The sequence below is a fragment of the Panthera leo genome, chromosome C2 (assembly GCF_018350215.1).
Source record: "Panthera leo isolate Ple1 chromosome C2, P.leo_Ple1_pat1.1, whole genome shotgun sequence".
In the NCBI taxonomy this organism is placed as follows: domain Eukaryota; kingdom Metazoa; phylum Chordata; class Mammalia; order Carnivora; family Felidae; genus Panthera; species Panthera leo.
Window position 1 is genome coordinate 3565897 of NC_056687.1, and position 26052 is coordinate 3591948.

General features: G+C 54.2%; 1 protein-coding gene and 1 long non-coding RNA gene across 4 annotated transcripts; both read left to right on the forward strand.

Annotated features, from left to right (window-relative positions):
• Positions 1-1196: 1196 nt before the first annotated feature.
• Positions 1197-18702, forward strand: RSPH1 (radial spoke head component 1). Of its 3 annotated transcripts, none has more exons than XM_042956190.1 (10): positions 1197-1359; positions 3627-3740; positions 3843-3948; positions 9326-9457; positions 9871-9961; positions 10455-10590; positions 13551-13622; positions 16115-16277; positions 17104-17259; positions 18501-18702. In XM_042956190.1, the coding sequence occupies exons 1-10, from the start codon at positions 1306-1308 to the stop codon at positions 18551-18553; spliced, it is 1077 nt and encodes a 358-aa protein (XP_042812124.1). In that variant the 5' UTR covers positions 1197-1305; the 3' UTR covers positions 18554-18702. The 3 variants fall into 3 exon arrangements, with proteins under 3 accessions (XP_042812124.1, XP_042812125.1, XP_042812126.1); XM_042956191.1 differs by having other exon boundaries at positions 9332-9457; XM_042956192.1 differs by lacking the exon at positions 9326-9457.
• A 5196-nt stretch (positions 18703-23898) lies between these two features.
• On the forward strand, positions 23899-24776 carry LOC122230058. Its single transcript, XR_006207261.1, has 3 exons — positions 23899-24188; positions 24285-24398; positions 24651-24776. It is a non-coding gene; the product is annotated as an uncharacterized LOC122230058 (long non-coding RNA).
• The last annotated feature ends 1276 nt before the right edge of the window (positions 24777-26052 follow it).

Genomic DNA, 26052 nt, shown 5'->3' on the forward strand with positions numbered 1-26052 from the left:
ACTTCTAGTTAGCCGCCTACAGCTTCCCGGGCCAACAGCCCCTGACGGGGCGCACCTGGAGCCTCCCTGTTCTCCACTGTCAGCTTTGCCAAATCCTCTGCCTGCCTGTGAATCTCTGCCAAAATGCAAATTATGGTGGCTGAGTCCCTTGCTGTAGCAAGCTCTGAATAAGTAGTCTTTGCTTGTTCTCATTTGGGTGGTTTTTCTCTATTCACACCACAAGATAGAGATTCTGTTAAGTGCAACTGATGAAGAAAGGCCTCGACCAGAGTCCCATCTCACCAGGCATCTAAAGGCTCAGGTGGACTGATTTCACTGGCTTGGCTGAGCACCGGCTGTGGAAAAAACACCTTTCTAGGTGCTGTGGGGGCCGATCGCTAGATGGATGGGTGGTAGCTAGGTGGATGGATGATAGGTAGATGGATGGATGGATGGATGGATGACAGGTGGGTAGATCATACATGGAGCTGAAGTCCTTTCCTCCTTCGGGTATAAAGGGGACTGCACCCATGTTCAGGGTGGAGATGGGACGTCAAACCCTGCAGGGCATCAGTGTGGAAGCGCCTCTGGGAGGAGCCGACTCCTTGCGCTTCAGGAGACGTTTATAAACATGAGAAAAGATCTCAGCGGACACATGTCTCTGGACTGCTAACGCTGAAGGGCCAGAAGGGCCCAGACAGGTGAGGAAGAGCGGGCAGGGCCCACGGAGGGACTCAAGAAGCCAAGGGGAGGGGTGGGAAGGGGCAGTGCTCAGCGCGGGGCAGAAATGAGGCCCTCTCGAGAGCTGGCCGGGTGTATCTTCTGTGCACCAGCTCTTTAGGGCCCTGGTCCAAAGGTGGCTCCACGTTACAGGATCACCCGGCCTCCAACTAAAGAGTCCCGGGACCTGTCACATGGGGTCCAGGTAGGAGAGCTGGTGGGTACCAAGCCCATCCCGCCCCCTCCCTCTTCCCGGGCGACGATTGGTCGAGGTGGCCCTCTCGTTGCTATGACAGCACCGAGAGCTTCCAGTGGCTCCGCCCCGCGCCTTCCCACCCCGCCCCTTCCCGCCCCAGGCCACGCCCCCTATCTTCCCGGGCCGCGATTGGTCGAGGTGCCCCCTCCCGTTGCTATGACAGCGCCCGAACGCGGCCAGTGGCTCCGCCCCACGCTTCCCCATCCCTACGCCCGCGCTGGGGGGGGGGGGGGGGGGAGGCGGGACGGGCCGCGTCTCCATGGCGACGGCGGACGCGGCTGTGCGAGCAGCGTGTACCTACCTACCAGAGACGCGCTGGTGGCGGCGAGGACCGAGACGGGGGCGAGGCCATGTCGGACCTGGGCTCGGAGGAGTTGGAGGAGGAGGGAGAGAACGATCTTGGGGTGAGAGCTCCGGGTGTACGGGGCGGGGGGGGCGCTTCCCAGGCTCACCCCCGGAGGCCGACTACAGTCCCCCGTGCGGCCCAGCCAGGGACGGGGACGCGCCGGCCACCGCGGCCTGGAAGTTGGCGGTGAAAGGTGAAACGCTGTGACGTCTCTGGCCACATCCCTTCTCGCCGCCTCCTCCCCTCCCCAGCCCGCCTCCCATTAAAGGCAAAGATTTCCAAGTCAAAGACCTGGGAAGCGGCCTCGACCCCGCTGCCGCAGTCCGCCCAGGCAGTCTCCTTGGTTGGCGGGGTCACCCCGACCTGCCATGCTGCTCTGTAATGGAGCTCGGCTGCTCGGGATCAAGGAGGATGGAGGAAAGTCCTTCCTGGCAGCCTTCAAGAAACGCTCAGAGGGTCTCAGGCTCAGCGAAGGCTTCCTGCAGGCCCGGAATGCCGTGTGCTTTCTTCAGTGTGGTGGGAGGTGACCCGAGTCTCTGGCATCATTCCCTGGTTTGGGCAGCAGAGAGGCGGTATGGGGTGCACATCCCGCGATGTGAGCTGGGTGCAGGGTGGGCATAGGTGTGTGTGCGTGTGTGTATCTATCTATCTATCTATCTATCTATCATATCCACAGGTTAACCGTCTAACCCAGGGGTGATCATTTCTTGGCTGACAGGCTGGGAACCCCAGCCACGGTGCGTGCGTTCAGGGCACAGAGTCGAGATAGTTTCAGAATTAACTGAAAACCTAGCACCTCTCCGGGGCCGGATTTCTTGGTGCCTGCTCAGACCTTTCGGCAGCTCTGTGCGCCCGTCTCTCAGCCTCTGCCCCATTTTCTGCTCAAGACTAGCACCTCCATCGCGTGGAGCCGCCTGGCCAGGTCGGAGAGCCAGAAGTGCCTGGAATCTACACACTGTCCCCACAGCCAGCGGCTAGTGCTAACAGCACCACAAACCACAGGATTTGCGCTGCAGGGTCCCTCGTGCAATGAGGCCGAGTCTGGGACATCTCCTGACATCCCCATGCTGGGCGGCCTCCTCCATATCTGTTTCCCCGTTCTCTTTACCGGTTCCTCGGGGAGGGCTTATAAAAACCACTTGCTCGGGGTCTGCTTCCGGGGGAGCCCGACCTACATCAGCCCAGGAAGACTTCAAGTTTGTCTCCTCAAATAATCCTGCTGGTTTGTCACGTTTTAGTGCCTGCAATTTGTAGCTTCAATCACAGCTGGGGTCGTTTTAAAGGGTTCCCTTCCTGTTCAGTCACCCCACTGGTTCAGTAGGGGTGCACTGGGAGGTCTTTTGAGCAGATCTCAAAAGCTTTTATACATTTTGATTTAGACTAACCCCGCAACAAGTGTGTAAGATCACGCCATTTTTACCTTCTGTCCTGAGCACGGATTTCTGAGCTGGATCGTGCTGGGAAAGGGGGTCTGAAGCCCCGGCAGGAACTTGAACTTGTGTTTGAACTTGTGTTGTAATAAGTCCATGCAGATGCGGGTCTATGTCAAATCGTTACTCTGTGCCTTGGCCCTTTTATTATCTGTTATGTGCACTCTGCACTCGTGATCAGGTGCTGGAAGAAGGTTTATTTTATGAAGGGTCAGAGGAAACAGGTGAATTGCAAGCTTGTGTTGTATATATATATATAGAGAGAGAGAGAGGGAGAGAGAGAGAGATTGATTTACTTTTAAGATACGTCATTATTTCCATATGAGTCTATGAGTGTGTGAAACTCAAGTCTCTTGATAAGGAAGTTAAACTAAGTGGACTTAGGGCCTCTTGTGACCGTTGAGCCCTGTTTACGCCTCAGCTCCCCCTTGCTGCTTCCTCTCCCACTGGCGCCTCCTGAGACCACGTGCGCCCAGGGACTCATTTGAAGGAAGACTTGTCTTTGCATTTTAAGTCCTGGATTGTTGAAGGAGGCACCAGGGAGGTACTTGTGTGACCGAGGACCGATTCCACCCACATATGTTAGTTCAAACGCGTTTCTATAAAAAACGCAATTTGGAATACCTTGAATTTTGTTTACAGTGTGAAGGATTATCATGATAAATTACAAGCTCAGACGTGGCAGAGAGAGAGTGAGGCTTCCACCAACGACGGGTACTAAGTGTGTTACCTTGGACAAATGCCCCATGTCGCCCGGGTGCAGTTACCTACCTCACCTGTAAGATGGGGCTGAGGATTGGGAGGGCTTCAACGAACCACTATTTACAAAATGCTTTAACATATCGTTAGCGCTGAACACACGGTAGCTGTGATGATCCCGCTTTCTTCTGCCCAGGAGTACGACGGGGAACGGAATGAGGCAGGTGAACGGCACGGACACGGGAGAGCAAGGCTGCCCAACGGGGACACGTATGAAGGGAGCTACCAACACGGTAAAAGGCACGGCCAGGTCAGAACTGGTGACGTGAGTGGGTCGTTTTCTCTAGTGAATACTCTATGGGTGAGTGTTAAATTCGGGAATGATATGAATTATGTAACCAACGTGTTTCAGGGGATCTACAAGTTTAAAAGCGGCGCTCGATACATAGGAGAATACGTTAAAAACAAAAAGCATGGCCGTGGCACTTTCATATACCCAGATGGATCAAGATATGAAGGTAAGGGGCGCCTGGGTGGCTCAGCTGGTTAAGCCTCCGGCTTCGGCTCCGGTCACGATCTCGTGGTTCAGGGGTTCGAGCCCCGCATCTGGCTCTGTGCTGATAGCTCAGAGCCCGGAGCCTGCTTCGGATTCTGTGTCTCGCTTTCTCTCTCTGCTTCCCTCCCCTGCTCCCACTCTGTCTCTCTTTTTCTCAAACATAAATAAAAACATTACAAGATGTGAAGGTAAAATGCACTCACAAGGCAGATGTTTGTGCTGTAGTGGTGTCCCCTGGGGACTGGACTTGGCTGTGGATGCTGAACTGTAGGAGAGGGCTTAAAGTTCTCCAGATCAGTCAGTCACTCAACAAACACAAGCTGTGCCCCTGTGTTCACAGGGTCGACACAGAAGCCAGAAAGGCTTAATTAGCGAGCTGCTCCCCCCCCCCCCCCCCCGTGGGAAATGTGGCCATCGCTGCGGCCCGCACACTCTCTTGTGAGCCCCTGTGCTGAGGCACGGGGGGCCGCACAGACCCCCATGGGGTCCGGACCCATGATGTTAGATGCCCTGTAGCTTTCTTCTCCTTGAAGCCGCTTCTGCTGTTTTTCTCTCTGACCATCCCCTCTTCTGCTGAACACACGGGTTCTTTAGACCTGGTGGTTCCTTCGATGAAGGCTTCTGGTCCGGGAGACCCTCTGCCTCGTCAAGCTGGCATTCCTATGTCTGGCGATTTCTTAGCCGCCAATGTTATGTCTCAGGAAGATGCTGATCCCCTTATTTCCGAGACCCCCACTGCAGCCCTCACGCACCGTCATCCCCCACGGTGACTACGGTGTGGATCTGATCGCAATGGGAGGGGGGCGAGCCTGGGGGGAGAGACACAAGTGGAGCGTGCACGTGAGTCTTCAGAAACCATGCAGGGTCCTGTGTTCGGCCTTTTTTCTGGGAAGAACTTATCTAAGTTTTCCAAGGAGACCCGTGACCCCCAACCCCGGAGCTATGGTGACAGGTGTGACCTTGTGCGGGGAGCCTCGCGCCTCGTCTGCGGCACCAGGACTGAATGGACGAACGCAAGCAGGACGGGCACCTGACAGGTGGCGAGCGCTCAGTGTGCGGCGGCCTGGGAGGTGGCATCACCTCCCGACGGGCGACGCCACGTCCCCCGGGTGCGAGCCACAGCCGCCTGCCCCGTTGCTGAAGGAAGGCAGGGCCCCGGAATTCTACAGCAACCATCCAGCCCGCGTCCGAGATGCAGGTGGCGGGTGTTAATGCCTCCCCGTCAGAGGGGGCATTTCTGCTCGTTCCCTATTTCTCGGAGGGCTTATTCCAGAAGGAGCACCATCTGCTTTTGGAATCGACTTTCAACAATTTAATTTATAGAGTTCGACTGAATTCTTTCCAAACCGTCACGAGCCTGGTCTCGTTGCCATCATGTTCTATTTTCATGTAGACTTTAATACACCTGGAGCCACACACAGATATAGAAAAGAAAAGATACTCAGAACAAGAGATGGAAGGAGTTTCTAACGTGACCGTCTTTGGAAAGAGCTGTGCGTTTTTGTGTCTCCCTGTGGCTTTGTCTCTTAGAGGGTGCAGGGTGTAGTCACTACTCAGGGAGTTCTTCTCCGAGGTCAGAGCTGCCACATCAATCTTAGCTCAGGGAGCGAACAACCTTCCGGCCACCAAGTCCGTGTGAACCCATGGCCGAATTCGTCACGACTGAGCGTTGGCTGACTGCCACCCTGAGGGACACAGAGTGGTTTCCCGCAGGCTAGCGAGCGCGCTCAGCCTCGGCCCGAGGTATGGGGTGCATTCCTGGTCTCCCAGACACCGGGCTGAGCCTGATGGGGAGCCCGGGGACGGAGCGGACACTCCTGGTTTGCGGGGCCACTTGAGCAGAGGCAGGAGACGGGGGTGCTTGGCGAAGCAGGGGATGGGGTTGGAGGGGTGAGTGAGTGCCAGACTTTGGAGGGGCCTCTGGACCACCCACACAGATTGTGAGGTGAGGGGAGGGAGGGCCGATGAGGGCTGGGGAAGGAGAGGGGGCTCCCGTCTCCAGCGCTGGTCCTGCTCCCGGCTGCAAGGACCGAATAAAGACGATGATGTTTAGCAACAAAGTTGCAGAGAAACAAAGCGCCATGATGACTTGGGGTCGGCTCTTCTGGAAGCTCTCAGGTGGCAGGAGCCAGAAGGAGACACAAATGCTTGGCCGTTGGGGTGCCTGTGGAAGAGAGCCAGAGAAACCCGGATTTTCGTCTCAGCCCCGCTGTGTGGCCTTGGGCAAAGTGCATGATGTCTCTGGTTTCCGGGTGCCGTCCCTGTAAACGCATGTTTCGGTTATTACCCCTGTTCCAGGAGGCCACCTTTCCCACTTCTGCACCGTTTACTGCGGCCGGGGTACCGGTGGCTGGGCCGGGTCTCCCAACAGGTAAACTGGGACTTTAAAAAGAAAAAAAAATTTTTTTAAGTTTATTTATTTATTTTTGGAGAGACAGAGAAAGTACGAGGCGGGGAGGGGCAAAGGGAGAGAGAGAGGGAGACAATCTCAATCAGGCTCCACACTGTCAGCGCAGAGCCCAACGTGGGACTCGAACCCACGAACCGTGAGATCATAACCTGGGCCGAAATTGGGAGTCGAACACCCAGGTGCCCCTAGACTGGGACTTTATAAAAAAAAGCTTCCTCACCGTATCTCGCTGGCTTGAAATTTGGTTTGCAAATTCTTTTTTTGAACATTTCCTATAAAGTACTTCACACACTTTTCTTGCCACGCTGCCCTGGAGACCAGCTCCCTCGGCCAAGAGAAGAGGACAGAATTGCTTCATCAGTCGTGGTCTTTTGTTGGGAAGAGACCAAGGGAGGTCTTGGCCCCAGGGCCCTGCTTGGTCAGTTCCTGAACGTTCACACGAGCCAGCTCTGCCCGCTTGTCCCCAGAACCACACGCAGCCCAACCTTGGCCACAGTGCAAATACTTACACCACAGAAATCGGTGTATGCTACACGTCTGCCCTCTTGCTCCTCCTCTCCCTCCTCTCCCTCCTCCTCCTCCTCCCTCTCCTCCCCCTCTTTCTCCTGCTCCTTCTTCTTTCTTCTTTTATTTTCTTTTATTATTTTATTAAAATTTTTTTTTCTATGTTTGTTTTTGAGAGAGAAAACAGAGCATGAGAGGGGGAGGAACAGAGAGAGAGGGAGACACAGAATCCGAAGCAGGTTCCAGGTTCCGAGATGTCAGCACAGAGCCCGACGCGGGGCTTGAACCCACGAGCCGCGAGATCATGACCTGAGCCGAAGTCGGATGCTCATCCGACTGAGCTCCCCAGGCACCCCCTTCCTTCTTCTTTTAAACTGGTAATTTACAAGGACACAACTGCCCCTTAAAAATCCAGACAAGTCCAGGTGCCTGGGTGACTCAGTCGGTTAAGCGCCCGACTCTTCGATTTCTGCTCAGGTCATGATCTCACGGTTTGTGAGTTTGAGCCCTGCGTCCGGCAGAGAAGAACCTGCTTGGGATTCTCTCTCTCCCTCTCTGCCTGCTCCTCCCCTGCTCTCTCTGTCTCTGTCTCTGTCTCTCTGTCTCTCAAAAAATAAACTTAAAAATTTTTTTAAAAACTCCAGACAAGTCCTCTGGGACTTCTGCACACTCTGTCTATCCTCATGGTTACATTAGGTGCGAACTCCTGTGTTTACTGAATTATTTCAGTTTGGGGATTCTCCGTTCCTTCTGCTCATGGGGTTCCTGACACGTGTCATACCATGGAACCCAGTCCTCTTCCTTAACTGCTACCGGTTGCCGAATCCTCCTCTCCGGGCAGGCTCGGTTCGCCCGCCCTGTCCCGAACCTGGGAGCTGCTTCCGGAAAGCACAGTTCTTTCTTCTTTGTGGTGTCTGCCTCCTGCCCAGACGAGGGCAGGCCCTCCCCGCGGGCTCTGTCACCAGCCCAGCTGCTGGTCTGTCTCACAGAGTGCCGAGGACCCTGTGGGACTGACAGAACGCGTACAAGTTCCTTTTGTAGATGTGTTGTCGGTCGTGGTGAACATGGAGTTTATTCGCGCAAACATGTATTTCTTGGATGATCAACATATTCTAGGCATGTGAATTCTTCTTCTTTGTGCGGAAGCGGGTCCAGGTTTCCTGTAAGCTGGAAGCTTATACAAGTTTTGGGGGCTCTATTTAAGAAAAAGAATATAAAATTGGCATCAAAGTGAATTTTGATTTGTAACGAGAAATCAAAATAAATGTAAAGATTTTAAATACTGTGACCATTACAAAATCTGAGGAAATAATATATACATTTTTATTTTATTGCTATTTAGTTATTATTTATTGCTATTTTTAATAGAATTTATTGTCAAATTGGCTTACATACAACACCCAGTGCTCATCCCAGCAAGTGCCCTCCTCAATGCCCATCACCCACTTTTCCCTCCCCCTCACCCCCCATCCACCTTTAGTTTGTTCTCTGTATTTAAGAGTCTCTTATGGTTTCCCTCCCTCCCTCCCTGTTTGTAACAATTTCCCCCTCTTCCCTCCCCCCATGGTCTTCTGTTAAGTTTCTCAGGATCCACGTAAGAGTGAAAATATATGGTATCTGTCTTTCTGTGCCTGACTTTAGCATAACACTCTCCAGTTCCATCCACGTTGCTGCAAAAGGCCAGATTTCATTCTTTCTCATTGCCAAGTAGTATTCCATTGTGTATATAAACCACAATTTCTTTATCCATTCGTCAGTTGATAGACATTTAGGCTCTTTCCATCATGTGGCTATTGTTGAAAATGCCGCTATAAACATTGGGGTACGAGTCCACTATGCATCAGCACTCCTGTATCCCTTGGGTACATTCCTAGCAGTGCTATTGCTGGGTCATAGGATAGATCTATTTTCAATTTCTGGAAGAACCTCCACACTGTTTTCCAGAGCGGCTGCCCCAGTTTGCATTCCCACCGACAGTGCAAGAGGCTTCCTGTCAAATTCATGTCTGATGTGCCTGTAGCTTGCCTTTTCCTTGCCTTTCTAGCGAAGAATGGAATGTCTGTCTGACAACAATTTTGTGATAACACTTTCTAGAGAGAAAATAGGAGAACTCTATCTCTGGTCTTTGATCAAAAATCGATAAAAATTAGCTTTTTAAAAAAATGATTCCCTGTCTAGAGAAGAGTCGTTCAGCTTAACAGCGTGTTATTAGCAATGCCGTGTGAGTTTTCAGGATAGCTGTCGTCTTCGGAAATCTGTATTAGGTTTCTTTCATCTGGGGGCTGGAAGGTTTGAGGACACTGGTTGAGGACGCTGTGAGTCTCCCAGGGCAGGGATCAATCTTCAAGAATGGGCAGCGATCACTAGCTACTTTGCTGCGGTCATTCTGGTAGAGGTGTTACGAATTTTATGGTATCTTTGCCGGTTCCAGTATTTCAGAAATCAGCAGGAACCTGCTCGGAGGTGAGTCGGCGGGGACAATCAGTGAGGGAAGAGTCCACGCGCAGACGCCGGTTGGCAAAGGTGTGGCGTCCAGTCACACGGAGCAGGTGCACAGGTGGGGCGCCCTGGGCGCCCAGGCTGGGAGAGCGTGCTGGGGTCTGGTGAGGAAGGAGGTGGGAAACGGCACGAGATGGTTGCTGCTGGATCGGTCAACCCACGCAAGCAGAGGGAGGGAGGTGTGGGGACTGCTGGCCGCCGGGCAGACAAAACCCTGGTTTGAGTCCTGGCCACGCCACTGACCGGCCGTGATACCTGCTGTCGGCACACGCGGGTGACCGCGGCCCACGCGCCCAGACCTGCACGCGGTGAGCCCCTGACCCAGCTTCCCCTAACCAGCGCCCGACGCCACACCATCCAGCCAGAGGGGCAGGGGGACAGCGGGGAGTCACGGCGGGAGGTGAGGGTCGCAGCAGGTGGCGGCTGCCCTTCCCTTCTCACCCGGGCCTGCTTTTGTGTCGTCCCTTCCAGGGGAGTGGGCGGATGACCGGAGACACGGTTACGGCGTCTACTACTACGTCAATAACGACACCTACACCGGAGAGTGGTTTGCTCACCAAAGGTGCGCGTTTTCCCCTCAGCTCTGTAGACCTACTTACGTAACGAGAACAGGATGCTGTCTTATTAAGAAGCAGAATCATGATAAAAGCCCACTAGCCGGCTCTTGCCAGGCAGTTCAAACCCCTCACGGCTTTAAGGTGAGCGCGCCGGGTGGCACGTCACGGGGCAGGTGCACGTTGTGGGGAAGGTATGTGGTCTTTCGTCCGAGAGCCCCGGGGGGACAAGGAGGGCACAGAAGAACCCTCCTGGGGACACGGCCACAGCTACTGGGAGCGCTGCCTGTTCCCCGCGTGGACCGGCCGAGCTGCGGGAAGGTCGTCCTTGCGCAGCCGGCGATGCCCCTCCCGCGAGCGGGCACACAGGGCAGGAGCGCGCTTGGACGGGGCGCAGACAAGCCACGTAGAGGCCACGCCCAATTTTAACGTCTGTCTCAGAAACCCGGGCGGTTTTCCCCATGTCGGAACAAAGCGCATTGCGCTCTCTGTCTTCACCAGGCACGGGCAAGGCACCTACTTCTACGCCGAGACGGGCAGTAAGTACGTAGGCACCTGGGTGAACGGACAGCAGGAGGGCATGGCCGAGCTCATTCACCTGAACCACAGGTACCAGGGCAAGTTCTTGAACAAAAATGTAAGTCACTGGGCAGCAACGTGCGCCCCCTCCCCCCGTCTGTGTACATATGTGAAGGAAGAACCCGAAAATCTCAGGGAGTCCTCCCGCCCCCTCCAAGTATGGGGAGCAGGCGGCCGTGCCTCTCCCCGGGCCTCTGGTGTCTACAGAGGGCAGCGTGGAGGGGGGCAGAGTAGAGAGCCCTAACTTTACAGATTCTCCTTTCCAGTGTTTATAAAACAGCACATTTCCCCCAAATCTATATGCTGCATATATGTAATTATACGGAATTCCTGGCAGAATTCTCTTGGGACATTTTTTGGCATGGGGAGGTATGTGGAGGGAAAGAGAAGTCGACAGGAGTTAATCGGGAAGAATCAGCGAGCCTAGATGAGCCTGGAGGACAAGGGCTTTGTTCTGCCAGGTAGTGAAAGTGTGCTAGAAACACAGGAGTTCAGCTGACCCTTGAACAGTGCGGGGTCAGGGGCGCTGACCCCCACACGGTCGAAGATCCACAAATAGCTTTTGACTCTCCCAAAACGTAACTGCTAACAGCCTGGTGTCAGCTGGACGCCTTACCAGTGACACAAACAGTCGATTAACACACACTTTGTACGTCGTAGGTATTATACACTGTGTTCTTACAATAAAGTAGGTAGAAGAAAGGACACATTATTAAGAAAATCATAAGGAAGAGGGGCGCCTGGGTGGCTCAGTCAGTGGCGCGTCCGACTCTCGGTTTCAGCTCGGTTTCATGGTCTCGCGTTTCGAGGGTTCGAGCCCCACGTTGGGCTCTAAGCTGACAGCGCAGAGCCTGCTCGGGTCTCTCTCTCCCTCTCTCTCTGCCCCTCCCCCGCTTGTGCTGTCTCTGTCTCTCTCAAAGTAAGTAAATAAACTTAAAAAAAAAATTAAAAAAAAAAGAAAACCACAAGGAAGAGAAGATACATTTACAGCGCTTTCCTGTATTTATTGAAAAATATCCTCGTGTAAGTGGACTCGTGCAGCCCAAACCCACGTTATTCAAGGGTCAGCTGCCCATTCCAGTTGTAGGGCACCCAGACACGTGGCCCCCTCTGCTGCCCACCTGAGCTCCAGCCTCCAGCCCTCCCTTCTTCTCCTGCTTCTCCCGGAGCCATGTGGCACCCCCCCCCCCCACCACGTCTTTCTGTGCAACCCGCATGCACACACATACGTGGGATAACATTACATCAGGACATGAAAACATACACATTTGCGCATTTGGGGATATCCGTGTAGGTTAGACCCTGCAATCGTGGAGTCCACAAATATTGACATTTTAAGTTGTGATCGATGCTGCCAACTTCCCTCCAAAGCTGTGCCAGTTTGCACTCCCGCCAACGGCAGTCTTTAACTTTTTTGCAAATCCGATGGATAAAAAAATATTTTCACGTTGTTTTAATGCGCTTTTCCCCGATTCCTAGTGAAGTCCAGCAACCTTACACCCTTTTGCTACTGGCTTGACTTTTCCTCAGAGAATCACCGGTTCCAATCCTTGCCGGCCAATTGTTAAAACAAATTTAAAGCTGTGATAAATGAAACCGAGATACGCGAATGGAGAAATACAGATCAGTGGCGTGGATTAGAGAGTCCGGGGACAGATTCAAGTGCCTACAGTAATCTAGCTCTGGAAAAGGGCGTCGTTTTAAGTCAGTGAGGACCCGACAGGGACAAGTGAAAGAGTGGTCCCAGGACCCTTGATAACCACTGGGGGTGGGGCAGGGAAGCAATGTCAGGGTTCCCCCTCTAGCATTGGATGGAGACATGCGAGGACAGGAAGAAAGGTTTAAGCGTGAACAAAGTCGCAGAAAAAAAATAGGTGAATGTTTATTAACTTTGAAATGAGGAGAGAGGACTCTCTAAACAAAAATAGAAAAGGAAAACCAAACAGAGCTGGTTGATAAAAATAACCCCTTATAGATTAGAATGCTCTATAAAGAAAATTTAAGAGGGGCGCCTGGGTGGCTCAGTCGGTTGAGCGTCCGACTTTGGCTCAGGTCATGCTCTCGTGGTTTGTGGGTTCCAGCCCTGCGTCGGGCTCTGTGCTAACAGCTCAGAGCCTGGAGCCTGCTTCAGATTCTGTGTCTCCCTTTCTCTCTGCTCCTCCCCTGCTTGTGCTCTCTCTCTCTCTCAAAAATAAACATTACAAAAATTTTTAAAAATTTAAGAGACACACGACCAATGGGGTTAGGGTATTTGTAACATTAATATAAATATAAAGCACGTATATCAATCAGTGTGATTTAAGTGGCCAAAAAATGTTGAAAAAAAATTCAACCCTACTAATAGCTTAAAAATGTGACTTCATGGTGAGATCCTGTTTTCTATATGTTAAAAAAAATGTAAAAGTATGTTAAAAAAAAAATCTAAAAGTAGAACAAAATGTTAATGCCCAGGAAAAAACAAGGGTTTGAGGACAAGGTGTTCTTGAGTGCTGTTGTGGGAAGGGACATTATTGGAGCCTCATTCTGGTCAATATATTTAAAAAAATACGTGTGTCTGTATCTTTTGTGTGTAAATATGTGCACAGTGTATGTGTGTGCGTGCGCATGCTGTTGCCCAGAAATTCCACTTCTGGAAACTTCCCCGCGGAAGATGTCAAGAGGGGACATAAGATGTGACTCCGCTTACGTTTCTTGCAGTGGCCTTTGTCCAAGACTAGTATCGGCACACCAAATATTAGCGGAGTAAATGGGTGAAATAGACTATAATAACTCTTTTTTTTAATAGTTTTTTAATGTTTATTTATTTTTGAGAGGGGGGAGGGGCACAGAGAGAGGGACAGGCAGAGAGAGAGGCCCTCTACTTGGCAATTCCGGGCGCCACGAGTACAAAAAGGCTTTCTTTAACCCACACCGGCCTTCCGGCGACGTGACTTTGGGCGGGATTTCTGCAGCAGGTGCACTGGACGTTGGGCGGTGAACTTGGGAATGAGGTGCTTCTCGGTTTCCCTTTGCTCGCAGCCCGTCGGCCCTGGAAAGTACGTGTTCGACATTGGATGTGAGCAGCACGGGGAGTACCGTCTGACAGATGTGGTACGTGGCAGACCGCATACCGTTTCTCTTTTCGTGGGCGACTGAGCTGCCCGTGACGTGGACCCTACGGCCCCGACAAGGTCGGATGGGAGTGGTGCCAGCCCTCGGCATCGTTCACGCTCTCCTCCTCCTTCTGGGCGTGCGGGCGTTGGTTTGGTCCCCAAGTGCCAGGACCGAGTGGTATCGCGACACGGTTCTCGCCGGAGCCTGCACGTAGCTCTGGCCCCGAGTCGGGGGGCTGTGGTCCCCCCAAGTCCGTCCAGCGACACTGCTCCCCGCGTGCGGCGGGTAGCTCTCCTAGTTTTGTCTTTTTGTCCTTCTTCGGTACTCAACAGTAATGCTAATGCGACCTCGGTGCTCCCTGGTCGAAGCGGAGATTAGCCCCGAATGATGTCATTAGCAGGCATCCGTGTGTGTGTGTGTGTGTGTGTGTGTGTGTGTGTGTGTGCGCGCGAGTGTGCGCGCTTGCTGGGGGAGCGCTGTCTGTGCTGGATTTCCTGTCATTGTCACCTGATGGGGCCTGTAGGTAACAGGCACTTTATCTACAGCACCCCCACGTCCCCTGGGCACCCCCGCACCCAGCCTCGGCTCAGCCCCTCTTTTCCTGCCGGGCTCCACTTCCTCTTTGTCACTCTGCCGGAGCCCCTGCGTCCCCCAGACAGCCTGTGGTTCCCCGAGGTCTGCAGAGTGAACGTCCACCTTCTCTGCAGTGGCCGGGATGCCGTATGAGCCCACAGTGACCCGTCCCCTCGCCTTACGGCCCCTGCTTGCCTTCACGGCCCCTTCGGACCACCTGACACGGACGGAGGTGGGGCCAGCATCCTAGCTCACTACCCAATATGAACCGGCCCAAATGCTCGATTCTGTTGCTAAAACATAGGCCCCGCCCCCACGCCCAGTAGAGGACGCGTCGTCTGAGCCAGGGGCTCCCAGAAGCCGACGTGCCTACCAGCAAAGAGACGGGTTTGACGCGTCACCCCCACGGGGTATGGGCCCCGCATCTATGTCTGCGCGGAGCCCCGTGCGCACGTGCCAAGAAGTGCGAACGCAGTTCATTGCTGTGCTGTTGGATCGTGACAGCGACGTGGCGCGTGCTCGCTGGGCTCCGCCTGGGGCGGAAGCCTCTTACCCGCGCCCCGGAGGAACCCGTGGGCTGAACTCATTACACTGCCCCCCCGAATCTGGCCTTTGTGGTCCCATTAGTGGTCGCGCAGTTATTTTGCTTTGTGAAGTGATAAACACTAAAACAGCGGCGTCGTGGGCGGTTGTAGCGTGTCCGGGGAGAAGTTCGCAGAGGTCGGGGCCTCTAAGTAGGGGAAAGCAGGAAGAACATTCTAACAGCTCTAAGGGGGAGAAGTAGTGCCGTAAGCCCCCAGACTGCTCCTATTCGGGAATAAGCCCGTGTCCGAGGCCACCCTTGTGCCTTCTGGGACGGTGACTGGTCTGTGACGAAGCAGAGGAACCCCGAGGAACTGGCAGGACGTGAGCCGACGGGGGCTCCAGGGGCGGTCCCCCGGGCCCGGTCCTGGGCCTGCATCGTGGGCATCACCGGGGCCTCCGCCAGAAGCGCAGGTGACCGGGCCCCACCCCGATGTCCGGACGCGGCCGCTCTGAGCCGTGTCTTCACGGGTCCTCTGCTGATTCTGGGACGGTTCCCTTTGCAGCACGGCCGTCCTGGGGCATGGGTGTCACACGACACAGGGGACGGGGCTCAGATATTTTGAAACTGCCTCTATTTCCGAGTGACTCAGCGGAAGTAATAGGGAGGTGTCCGTCACTCTTTGCCATAGGTATCATCCTCTATGTGACAATGACGCTTTCCACACTTGTGGGCTGATATTCAGACCTTTGGAATTTCGGGATAGCTGTAAAGCTGGGGAGGAGCTGGTCTGCTTGGCCCGGTGGGCGTGTGCCGGCCGCTGACCATTGTCGGGATTAAGACCCCACGTTTAGAGGTGATCAGCACTCGGTCTGCTTTCACAGAATTCCATTTTCCCTGCAGAATCCTCGATTCTAGAGCTTTTAGTGTTTAGGCTCTTTCATATTATATGGTTGTCTCAGGACCCTCTCTGTCCCGTCCTTACGGTGATGGTGGTCTTGTTACATATAAAGAATCTGGGAGCTGGAAAGTGTGGCCAAGCACTGGAAGGCACACTGAGCCTGGGTCAGTTCCCAGCTGTTCCAGCGGGAAGGTGCACTGAGCCTGGGTCAGTTCCCAGCTGTTCCAGAGGGAAGGCTTGGGAGTGTCGGGTCTGAGAGCCGTTCATGGCATGCATGGGGAGCGGGCAGGTGCCGTGTGGTGATGCCCGTCCACACCTCGTCCTAGCGCTTCCCAGACCCACCCTCCAGCCCATATCACCACCAGGGCCAGCTGGCAATCGGGCCGACCCCTGAGCCGTGCGGTGACAACGCCCGAGTGGCCCCTCACTGTGAGTATCCCATGGCGAGTTCACAGAGACGTCAGTAAGTTTACATTTTCAAACTTAAAATAGGAAAGAGGAGAAGAGGAAGAGGAGGAGGAGGTGACCCTGATGACCGTCGTTCCAAAATGGAAGGCCACCAGCATCACAGAACTGGCTCTGTGGACACCGACCCTCCCCGAGGAGCAGCCACCTGCGGACGGGACCATCCAGGAAGAGGCTCCGGGACCCGAGGGTGCGGGGTGTGGGGGAGGGCGCCTCCTCTCCGTGGGCCGGTGGCCGGTTGAGCTCTGGGAGTCAGGCTCAGCCTGTTTCGTGTGCAGGATGTAGTCAGGGGGCCGGGAGCCTTGGGGGTCGGACCCTCCCGGCGGGGCAGGAAAGAGCAGTGGCAGAGACTGGCTGGAGGGACAGCCTGGCTGGTTCCACGGGAAAGCCCTGTGGTTAAGAGCTCCCCCCTCCCGCCTCGGTCAGCGACTGTCCGTGGGCGCGAGCTCAGGCAGGGCCGACAGCAGCTGGGCGGCAAGTCCTTCCCGAGGAGGGTGCGGCCTCTGTGCCCGGCCCGGGGTCTTCCCGAGAAGCAGCCACCGTGCCGTGGGACGATGAAGAAGGTGACACCGTGCAGGGGTCCTTGCGTCGCAAGTGATTGAAACCCAAACCCAAACTGGCCCAAGTGAAATTATACTAACGCGCTGGGGTCCCTACCGCTGTGGGGTCGGGGGTGGAGGTGCCTCCCCGGGCCTGGTGGGGTCAGGCCTCGGCTCTCTGGTCTCTGCTGTGTGCGCTCCGTCCCCTTTGGAGAGCGGCGCTCACCGACTTCATCAGATTGTGGCCCCATCAGCGCTGGAACCCTGGGGGACAGAGCGTGTCTTGTCAGTGGGGAGTAGAGTTCCCCCTCTGCGCCCCTCGCCGGGGAGCGGGACAGGCGCTCCTGGTGCAGGCTGGACTGGGTGACTTCGGGAAGCGGGGGGGTCCCCGGAGGGGTGGCGGGCACCCTATCAGCAGGAGGCCGCCTGAGACAGGCCACAGCCCACACGACAGCGGTTCTCATGGCTCCGTCTCAGGTGGCGGGGAGCCCGCGGAGGACGACCAGGCTCTGGCGGACCTTTCCGAGGGGGAGGCTGACCTCATGAGGCCTGGGGAGGACGACGAAGATGCCACCAGGGAGGAGGGGCGCGAGGATGGCCGAGAGGAGCTTCAATACGGCGCCATCGACCAGGGTGAGCTCTGTAGGTCTGCTTGGGGCTACAGGTTCCTGGAGCCTTTGAAGGTCTTCCGAGAGCTGTGGGCACCAGCAGTCCAGGGAGGGCTCTCTTCAAACCGGATTTCTTTTATCTGATTTAAGGCAGGTGTGTTGGCACTGAGGGGGCCTGTGGTCTGGGAACGGCCGGCTCTAGACGGTGGTTGGAGGGCCAGGGGCCCCGCGCAATTTAGTTTGTCTCTGTTGCAGAGTAAGGGCAAATGTCTTTCCCAGTTTTTTGGAGATACCTGAAAAGATGAACTCCCGTAAATCAGGTTTCAGTCTAAATGCTTGAGGCGCACGGAGCGTTAGGCTTTTGTTGGCAAGTGATTGTAAGCGCTGCAGGGCCACACCCGAGAAGCCCGCGCTGGTGGCCGGGTGGCCCGTGGCTAAGGGGCGGCCAGGTGACATCTCACTTGTCCCCCTGCCTCCTGCATGTGGACCGGATGCCCCGGGGCTCGTGAGGGCGGAGTAGGCTGCGTCCGTAGAGCATGGAAACAGCACGGAGAGGCTGATACGCAGCATCCCCGATGGGCTGACCGGGTGCTTCCCAGGGGAGCCGAGAGGCACTGAGGGCCCGACAGGAAGTGAGCGGAGAAGCATGTGCCATGTGCCCGCGTGTGCCTGTGCACGCCTGTGTGTGGTTGCGTGTGCCCGTGTGTGCTTGCGTGTGCCTGTGTCTTCCTGCCGTGTGGCTGCGTGCACAATTACCCAAACTCGAGACTTAACGTGATTCTGACAGTGTGTCTGAGGTTCACCCTGCTCATCACTTCTGACATGTTACAGAGCCCACGTCCCAAAACAAGGTAACTCTCGATTGCATGAAGCATTCAAGATAACATCTTTCCAGAATGTAGCAAGTCCCTGCTTTTCTTTCGATTGATGCAAAGGCCAAATAGTGACTCCTCGCGCTTGTAAAGCTGCCCATGTTTGGACGGCGTGTGCGGGCAGAGACGTTCCCGAGCTCACGCTCGCCGACGCGAACATTCTCAGCCTGGACTTGGAATACAACTTTGCTTAATTTATTAACCGGTGCCAAAGAAAAAACCCACCAGCATCTGTGTGAGATAAAATTGAACATTCCTTTTTTTTTTTTTTGCCCGAGAAATGCTTAATATTTATGATATTATTCATTGCAAAAGACCTGTTAGCTCACAGAATTTCAAAATAGCAAGAGGGACGTGGGATATACTCATGTTTCTTTGTCCCCCTGCCCTCCAGGAAATGTTAACTTTGAAGAAGAGGAAAGTAAGCAGGGAGAGCAGCCCGCGTGAGGGGAAGCAAACGGGAGGAGTAGGAGAATGCATCACAAACTCGCTGTTACTTGGCCCGCTGACGCGAGTCTATCCAACTATCTTACTAGTTGTTTATATGGTGCACTATAGTGACAATAGGAATAAATTTCTTCCTCATCCTTTGCTTACGGAGGAGCTTCTGCTTCCAGTGCTTTAAGCCCGAAGTCGCCAGGTTATTCTGCTGTGTTTGCCCAGGGGTCTTTTCTCTTGGGACAAAGAAAGAGGTCCCACGACCTGGACTCCACAGAAGATGGTTCATGGCAGCGGCCTCCTGGCCGAGCTCGTGGAGTAACTACTCACCAAAGGTTCTCTCTCAGGCCTTCCCCGACAGAGCCAGGAAGACGCCTGGAAAATAATTCCGTATGCAATGTGCACGAAACACACAGTGATGAATAGACTAGGGGCTTGAGCGAGAAACCATCGGCTGCCATTGGAGGGGGCGCTCCTGGCCATCCTAGGGCTGCAGCATCCCAGTGTGGGTTTCGGGGGTCCCTGCGGATGGTTGAAGGGCAGGGCTGCCCACAGGCGTGGCTCTGGCCTGTGGTGCCAACTCTTTGGGTCCTCCAGTGGGCCAGGGGCTAACATGTAGACCATGAGCCCTCTGTCCCAGCCCCTCCTGACTGCCCAGCACGGCTGTGAAGTCCTGAGCTCCCGGAGGAGCCCCTGTCCCCTGTCTACCCCAACTCCACGAACAGCATCCGTCTTCCTCCACCCCCAGAGTGGCTCGCGGGGGGGGGGGGGTCTTCATCACCCCAGAATGGCGTTCGTAGCTGGTGCGGCTGGCACCGTGCCCTGCATCTGGTCATCCGGTCCCCAGAGCGGGGGGCCTCTTTAAGAACAATGCATTATTAACGTGGCCTCCGAGCCTCTCCACAGAAACGCACACAGCATTACGAATCTAAAATTACACCAAGGCAGATACTGTTCTAGGATAAGAAATTTCAAAAAAAAATTACCCACTCAGAGGCCAGCGAGTCCACAAATAGCACATCTAGAAAACTATCGGAATACGGTGTGAATTTGCCGCACGCCCTGAGCCTGTCTCTTCCTACGACGATAATTTTGCAAGATTTCCTGCAGGGAGATCAGCAAGGTCATCACCGTTTTCCCTTGAATGCGGTTTGTAATTCCTGGCGGTTGATGGGCTAGAGCATTGCCCCTCACACCCCACATCTCTTGGCTCACAAAACTGCCTTCGACTGTGCGCTATGTACAGGCGGTCTGATAGATCCTACTGGGCGCCGAAAATTGTGCACGGCGCATCATCAAGTTCCCGATGGGAGAGCGTCCTGTAGATGAAGTGATGTCCACACTCTAGAGCCTGGTGTCCCTCAAAGCTCGTTCCTCCACTCCCACAGACGTGGTGCTGGGTCCACGGGACAAGGGCAGATGGAGACCTGACCTTTGACCCCATACCTATGTGTCAGAGTGCAGGGTAAGTCACCCAAATGGGTGGCAGGCAGGAATATTTCCGGAAGCTATTCCGGAGCAGCATGCAAGAACGGAACCACACGTGGGAGTTACTACAAACCAGTAACACGCATGTTCCAGAAACCCACACCTGCCAAATCCATCCCCGATTGGGCCCTCCCTTAGCGTGTTCTTTTTTTTTTTTTTTAAGTTTATTTATTTTGAGACAGAGAAAGGGAGAGCACAAACAGGAGAGGGGCAGAGAGAGGGAGAGAGCGAGAATCCCAAGCAGGCTCTGTACTGTCAGCACAAAGCCCGACAGGGGGCTCAGTCCCGTGAATCCTGAGATTGTGATCTGAGCTGAGATCAAGAGTGGGACACTTAGCCGACTGAGATACCTGGGCGCCCCATCCCTTATCATGTTCTAAAAGTGCTGTGATGGCTGTATTGCCACCCATCACCAGGGGACAGGTGTCAGAATGCCTCAGAGGGAAGAGACAGAGGACTTAGATGGTCATGGGGAAGATACTTGTGCCAAATGCACAAGAGCCTGTACCTGTGAGAGCACACCGTCAGGGTGTGGAGGGACCACGGGCTCGTGGGCCTTCACACCCTTTATTGGGTGCAGTCCCTCCCACGTCGCTGGTTTTCAGGAAGGAGCTGCTATCTGCAGACTGTTGCAGCCCCTGGTTGTGTCTGGGCTCTCTTAGCTTGTTCTGCTATCCCCGGTATTTCTAATTTCTAGAAGTTATGGCCAAAGGCTAGGTGGATTCATTGTTCACGAACAGTTAGCTAAATGCACCGTTTTTTGCTGTTGTATACTTCCTGTGTCATCTGATCAACACAGTGTGGCTGGCTGGCCCCTGCATTAGCTCTGCCACCCTGCACTGAGCAGCCTGACCCCTCTTGTCCCATGCAGCCAAAAGCGGCGTGTATGCTGTGAACGCTGACATCGTACGACCTGCTCTCCATCCTCACCGCCCAGTTTCAACACCAGATCCTGATCATTGTCCGAATCTGTTTTATTGTTACCTTACTTTCTCGTGGCTGCTGTCTCGGATTACCACAAACAGGGTGATTCAATCAACAGACGTCTATTCCGTCACTGTGCTGGAGGCTGGGAAGTCCAAACCTGAGGTCTGTGCAGGGCGGTGCTCCCTGAGGAGCTCTAGGGGAGGACCTGTCCTTGCAGCTCCTGGTGGGTCCGGTGCTCAGTGACTACCCTGATGCCCCCTCTTCCATCTCACGTCTCCCTCTGCTTCTCTCTTGCAAGGACCCTTGTGATTGGATGATCCGGGACCACATCCCCATCTCAGGTTGCTTGATTTAATCACACCTGCAAAGACCCTGTTTTCAAAGAAGTGACATTTACAGATTCCAGGGGTTAGGACCTGAAATCTTTTGGGCCACCCCTCAGACCATTACAACCATGGTTTAAACAGTGGTTTTCCTTTTTTTTGTTATTAAAAAAAATTTTTTTTAACATTTATTCATTTTGGAGAGTGAGAGAGACAGAGCGTGAGCAGGGGAGGGACCGAGAGAGAGGGGGACACAGAATCCAAAGCAGGCTCCAGGCTCCGAGCTGTCAGCACAGAGCCTGATGTGGGGCTCAAACTCACAGACTGTGAGATCATGACCTGAGCCGAAGTCAGATGCTTAACTGACTGAGCCACCTAGGTGCCCCCGGATCTCTCTCTCTCTTTCTCTCTCTCTCTCTTTTTTTTTTTTTTTTTTTTGTTGAGCGATCCTTGTGGCCTCATGGATTTTCACTGAGTCAGTATGTTTCAACCCAGTGCAATCCTCATTCTTTACTGTGCTGAAACGGACAGCTTTGGCCACTGGTAGCTCCTTGTGCTTACTTCTGGTCCTTCTGACACAACCCCATCAGTCCTTGAAAATTTTATTACATTTTCCCAGTGGTTTTGATGTTTTGTAATTTATTTTTATATAATTCCAAACTCACAGAAAATTTGCAAGAATAGGAAAAGGAACTTGTATTTTCTTCGCCCAGACTCCGGAATTGTTTCCATCTTGCCCCGTTTGCTTTAGAGAGAGCAAAAGAGAAAGAATAGTGTGTGTGTGTGTGTGTGTATAAGTATATACATGTGGTTCCGTAGTCACGCTTATCCGAGGACGATGTGTTCCCAGACCCCCGCACATGCCTGAAACATGGGTAGTACCTAACTCCACATAGACTATGTTCTCCCTATACATACACGCATACACATAATAGAGTTTAACTTATAAATCAGCACCGTAAGAGATTAGCAACAATAAGTAATAACAACATAGAACAATGATAATATTCTCTAATGAATGTTATATGAACGTGGTCTCTCTCTCTCTCTCTCTCTCTCTCTCTCTCTCTGCACTCCCCGCTCCTGTGATGATGGGAGATAATAAAATGCCGCGTGATGAGGTGAGGTGAGTGTCGGAGACGTTGTGACCTAGCGTTAGGCTACTGTTGACCTTCCGGTGACACATCATCTGCTTCCAGATGGTGATGGATTTTCGACACAAAATGAACAAAACTTTTAATTGTTTTAAAGTTTATTAATTTTGAGAGAGAGAGAGAGTGCACAAGTGGGTGAGGGGGCAGAGAGAAGGGGAGACAGAATCCCAAGCGGGTTCTGTGTCACCAACACAGAGTCCGATTCAGGGCTCAGGGCTTGAACTCTCAAACTGTGGGATCATAACCTGAGCTGAGATCAAGAGTCAGATGCTTAGCCGACTGAGCCACCAGGGGCCCCTGACTCTTTGTCTTCTTGTCAGAGTCCTTGATGTGCAGGACTTTGAAGCCAGGCGAGTCTAACTGGGCAGATGTACCCCCGGCTCCTGGATTCTCCGCTCACTTTCCAAGGCTGTGGCTGCCTGAGCCCAGCCCGCTGGCTCTTCAGACTGGACAGGGGCCGAGGTCGCTCTGCGTGGTTGCAGCGGGTACGGGCTGAAGCCACACGAACGGAAGTCTCCCTTACCAGCTTTTCCTGCCGCTGTTGGCTCTCCTAGAAGCTGGCTGCTTTTCGTTCACTGTCCACTGGCACCGGGGCCTTGTTTTGTAACTTCCTCAGAGTGTGTAGCTATTGTCCTTGGGAAGGCTGGGTCCCGAAGGTGCTCGCCAGGTATGGAGCCTGCCGTGTGTGACGCTGGGCCGAGCACAGAACCATTCACCAAATGTCTTTATCACAAGTGGAACAATGGCGACATTCTTCTTGACCTCAAGATGGAAACGGTTCCTGTCCCCTGGCCTCCGCCAGCCTTACGGCTTTGTCTCTGCTGGAGCCGTCCTGGGGGCTGCTCCCCGCATGTTTGCCTTCCTGGGTGATGCTCTTGGGGCCCCATCTCAGAGAAGTTCCTGCACCTGCCCGTTCTTCTCCCTGACAGTCCAGAGGGATGGCCTGGGCCCTGGCCAGGCCAGCTCTTCTCTTTCACTGGGGACCCAGCCTCCCAGGGCTCTCCTGTCAGATGCACCCCTGTTCTTCCCTGCTGACTTGGTCTGGTCTCAGTTTGGGCAGCAGGTAAGGTCTTCCTGGTGACCAGCCCCCACCTGGGAGCCATCCTGAGCCACCTCGTTCGAATAAGAGATGCTCCTGACACCCCGGAAATTCCAAGGGACTTAGGAGCTCAGTTTCAGGACTCAGGGTCAAACACCGAATATCTCTCATCACCTAAGAAATTATAAGGGTTTTAGGATTTTAAAGAACAAAAACTCAACCAAGTAACTTTATTTATTTAAAATTTATTTTATTTTAGAAAGAGAGAGAATGTACAAGCAGGGGAGAGGGGCAGAGGGAGGGGGAGAGAGAGAGAATCTTAAGCACGCTCCACACTCAGTGCAGAGCCTGCTGCGGGGAACGATCTTGTGAACCGTGAGATCATGACCTGAGCCAAGATCAAGAGTCGGACGCTTAACCGAAAATGTACAGATCTAATTGGCTTTACTGGTGGCTTCGTGAATGGGGCAGCATCCCACCTGCCAAATGGACGGGAGCTCTGAGCAGTTGTACAGAACAGAAGGCTTTCGGGGGCAGAAATGGGCGGGACCAGGAAGTTATTAGCAGAAGGCAAACCATTGTCTGAGGCAAGGTCACTTTCCCCTGGGAAGGCAGGGGGTCTCATCAGGCAGGCCACCCGCTCGTGCCGATCAGGAAAGCTCAGGCCCACGGTTCCCAGTCCCGCCGCAGGGGAAGGCTGCAACTCCGGTCAGGTCAGTATTAAGCCTTGGTGGCGCCCAGCTATGACTTTGCACGATTTCCGTCTTGGCGAATACGAGGTAAAGGTGACCTGTGTTCATCATTTTTAGTTTATCAAACTGAAGTCCGATCGAGCCCGAGCTTTCACAAATAGTGAAACGTGGATTTCGCTGTTTCACCTAGACTGTCCTCGGGTGACTTTTTCTCAGCGCCCTTATCTTCTGGTAAGGAGAGCTTCCTGATGTGGTTATTTTTACAATGGCCCCGGTAGTGACCACAGCCCCACCGGATACTGTCCTCTGAGAGGGGGATCCCAGCAGGAAACGGATGACCCTCTCCAAACGGGTGGTTCAAGGGAGCACTTGGTAAAGGGAGGGCCTCCCTAGAGAGGTGTGAACTGGGTGTAGAAAACTGGCTGGGAAAAAGCCATCAGTCAGGTCCCTTCTTAGCAGACCACGGCTTCTGTACCCAAACAGGTCATGCAGCACTGTGAAGGTATCTCCTTCGTGTCCAGGGACCCCGTGGACACGGAGCCAGCCACACAGGCCAGTGGGTCAAGACACCGTGCCCTCTGGAGGCGTCCAGGCCCGCCTGACCCCTGGTGGCCGGATGCTACTCCCACTCTGGGATCCCATTATCCCTGCTGACATCGGAGTTCAGTGCAGGGGCTGTGCCCCCAGCACCCCCTCCAGGCTGCAGAGGACAGCCCGGGGCTCGGCAAGGACTCCCATGCAATCTTCTTGTCCTCGGGGGCCCCCAAAGGCGGGAGGCTATGACGAGGCAGTGGCTGAGTCACTTGCAGAGAACAAATCCGTTTCCCCACTTCTGCGTCCCTGAGCCTTCGACCGCTGTCCTGGACAGCAGCCCAGGACCTCAAACAGTCTGCCCTCATTAATTCCACACCATCCTTGTTCAGGCGTCAGGTAGTCAAGCTGGTAACTCATTGACTACGCCTTCGGGGCTTGAGGCAACGCGTAGATCCCAGGCGAGGGCGCTTATGTCGAACATTTCAGCGAATCTCGACTAATTCCACCCCATTTGGTCTGCCGCTTGCTCCCGGGTTCCTGCTGGCGTGCTGGGGGTACCCGACGTCTTCCCCTGTGTGGGCAGCCCCCTCCTGGAAAGGTCTGTGTCCCCCGACCCGGGCTCCGTTGACCTCAACTCTTCTCTGGGGCCGGAGCGATGAGAGGGGGAGGGGGCCCTGAGAACCGACAGCAGATCAGAGGAAACTTCCCCAGAAGCAGGTGTGGAAAGGCTTGTGTAGCAAAGAAAGGGTGGCTTCCTTCCCTGGGGGAGAGCAGGGTGGAGGAGTAGAGGGGAAAGGGAGGAGGGAGGGGAAGGGAAGAGAGGGGGATGTTTCTCTACCGACAGGGGAATTTGCGCTTTCAAATCTTCAGCCTCTCATCCGCTTCTGCCCAAATGTGTCCACGACGTGTCTCCACCTCTCACTCCCTTCTAGCACCTTCTCCTGGAAGCGATCTGACGGGGTTGAGCATTTGATTGGCTCTCAGCTCCTTGCCGCCCTCCAGTCCTATAATCAGACCCACGTCCTTGGCACATCTGCCCGGTGATCGGCGGAGGAGGACCCCTGAGTCCCCGTGCTCGGTCTTGTTGGTATGCCCACGGTTTTTCGTCTCTCTCTCCCCGGGCGTGTGCCTCCAGGGCCATGAGACGCCAGGTGACTGACGGTGCAGTCTGTGTTATTAGTTGCTATGGTGACAGCCACAGCTAAAGTGAGCAGTAGGGATGCTACTGCTCGCCGTGGGTGACCTACTCCCTGTCCCAGCCAGCGATGGGGTGACCACAGCTGGTTGGTGTGGAACCTGATAATGGGAGAAGGCTCTTTCTTGAGCCACTCTGGTACCGATGACTTTATTA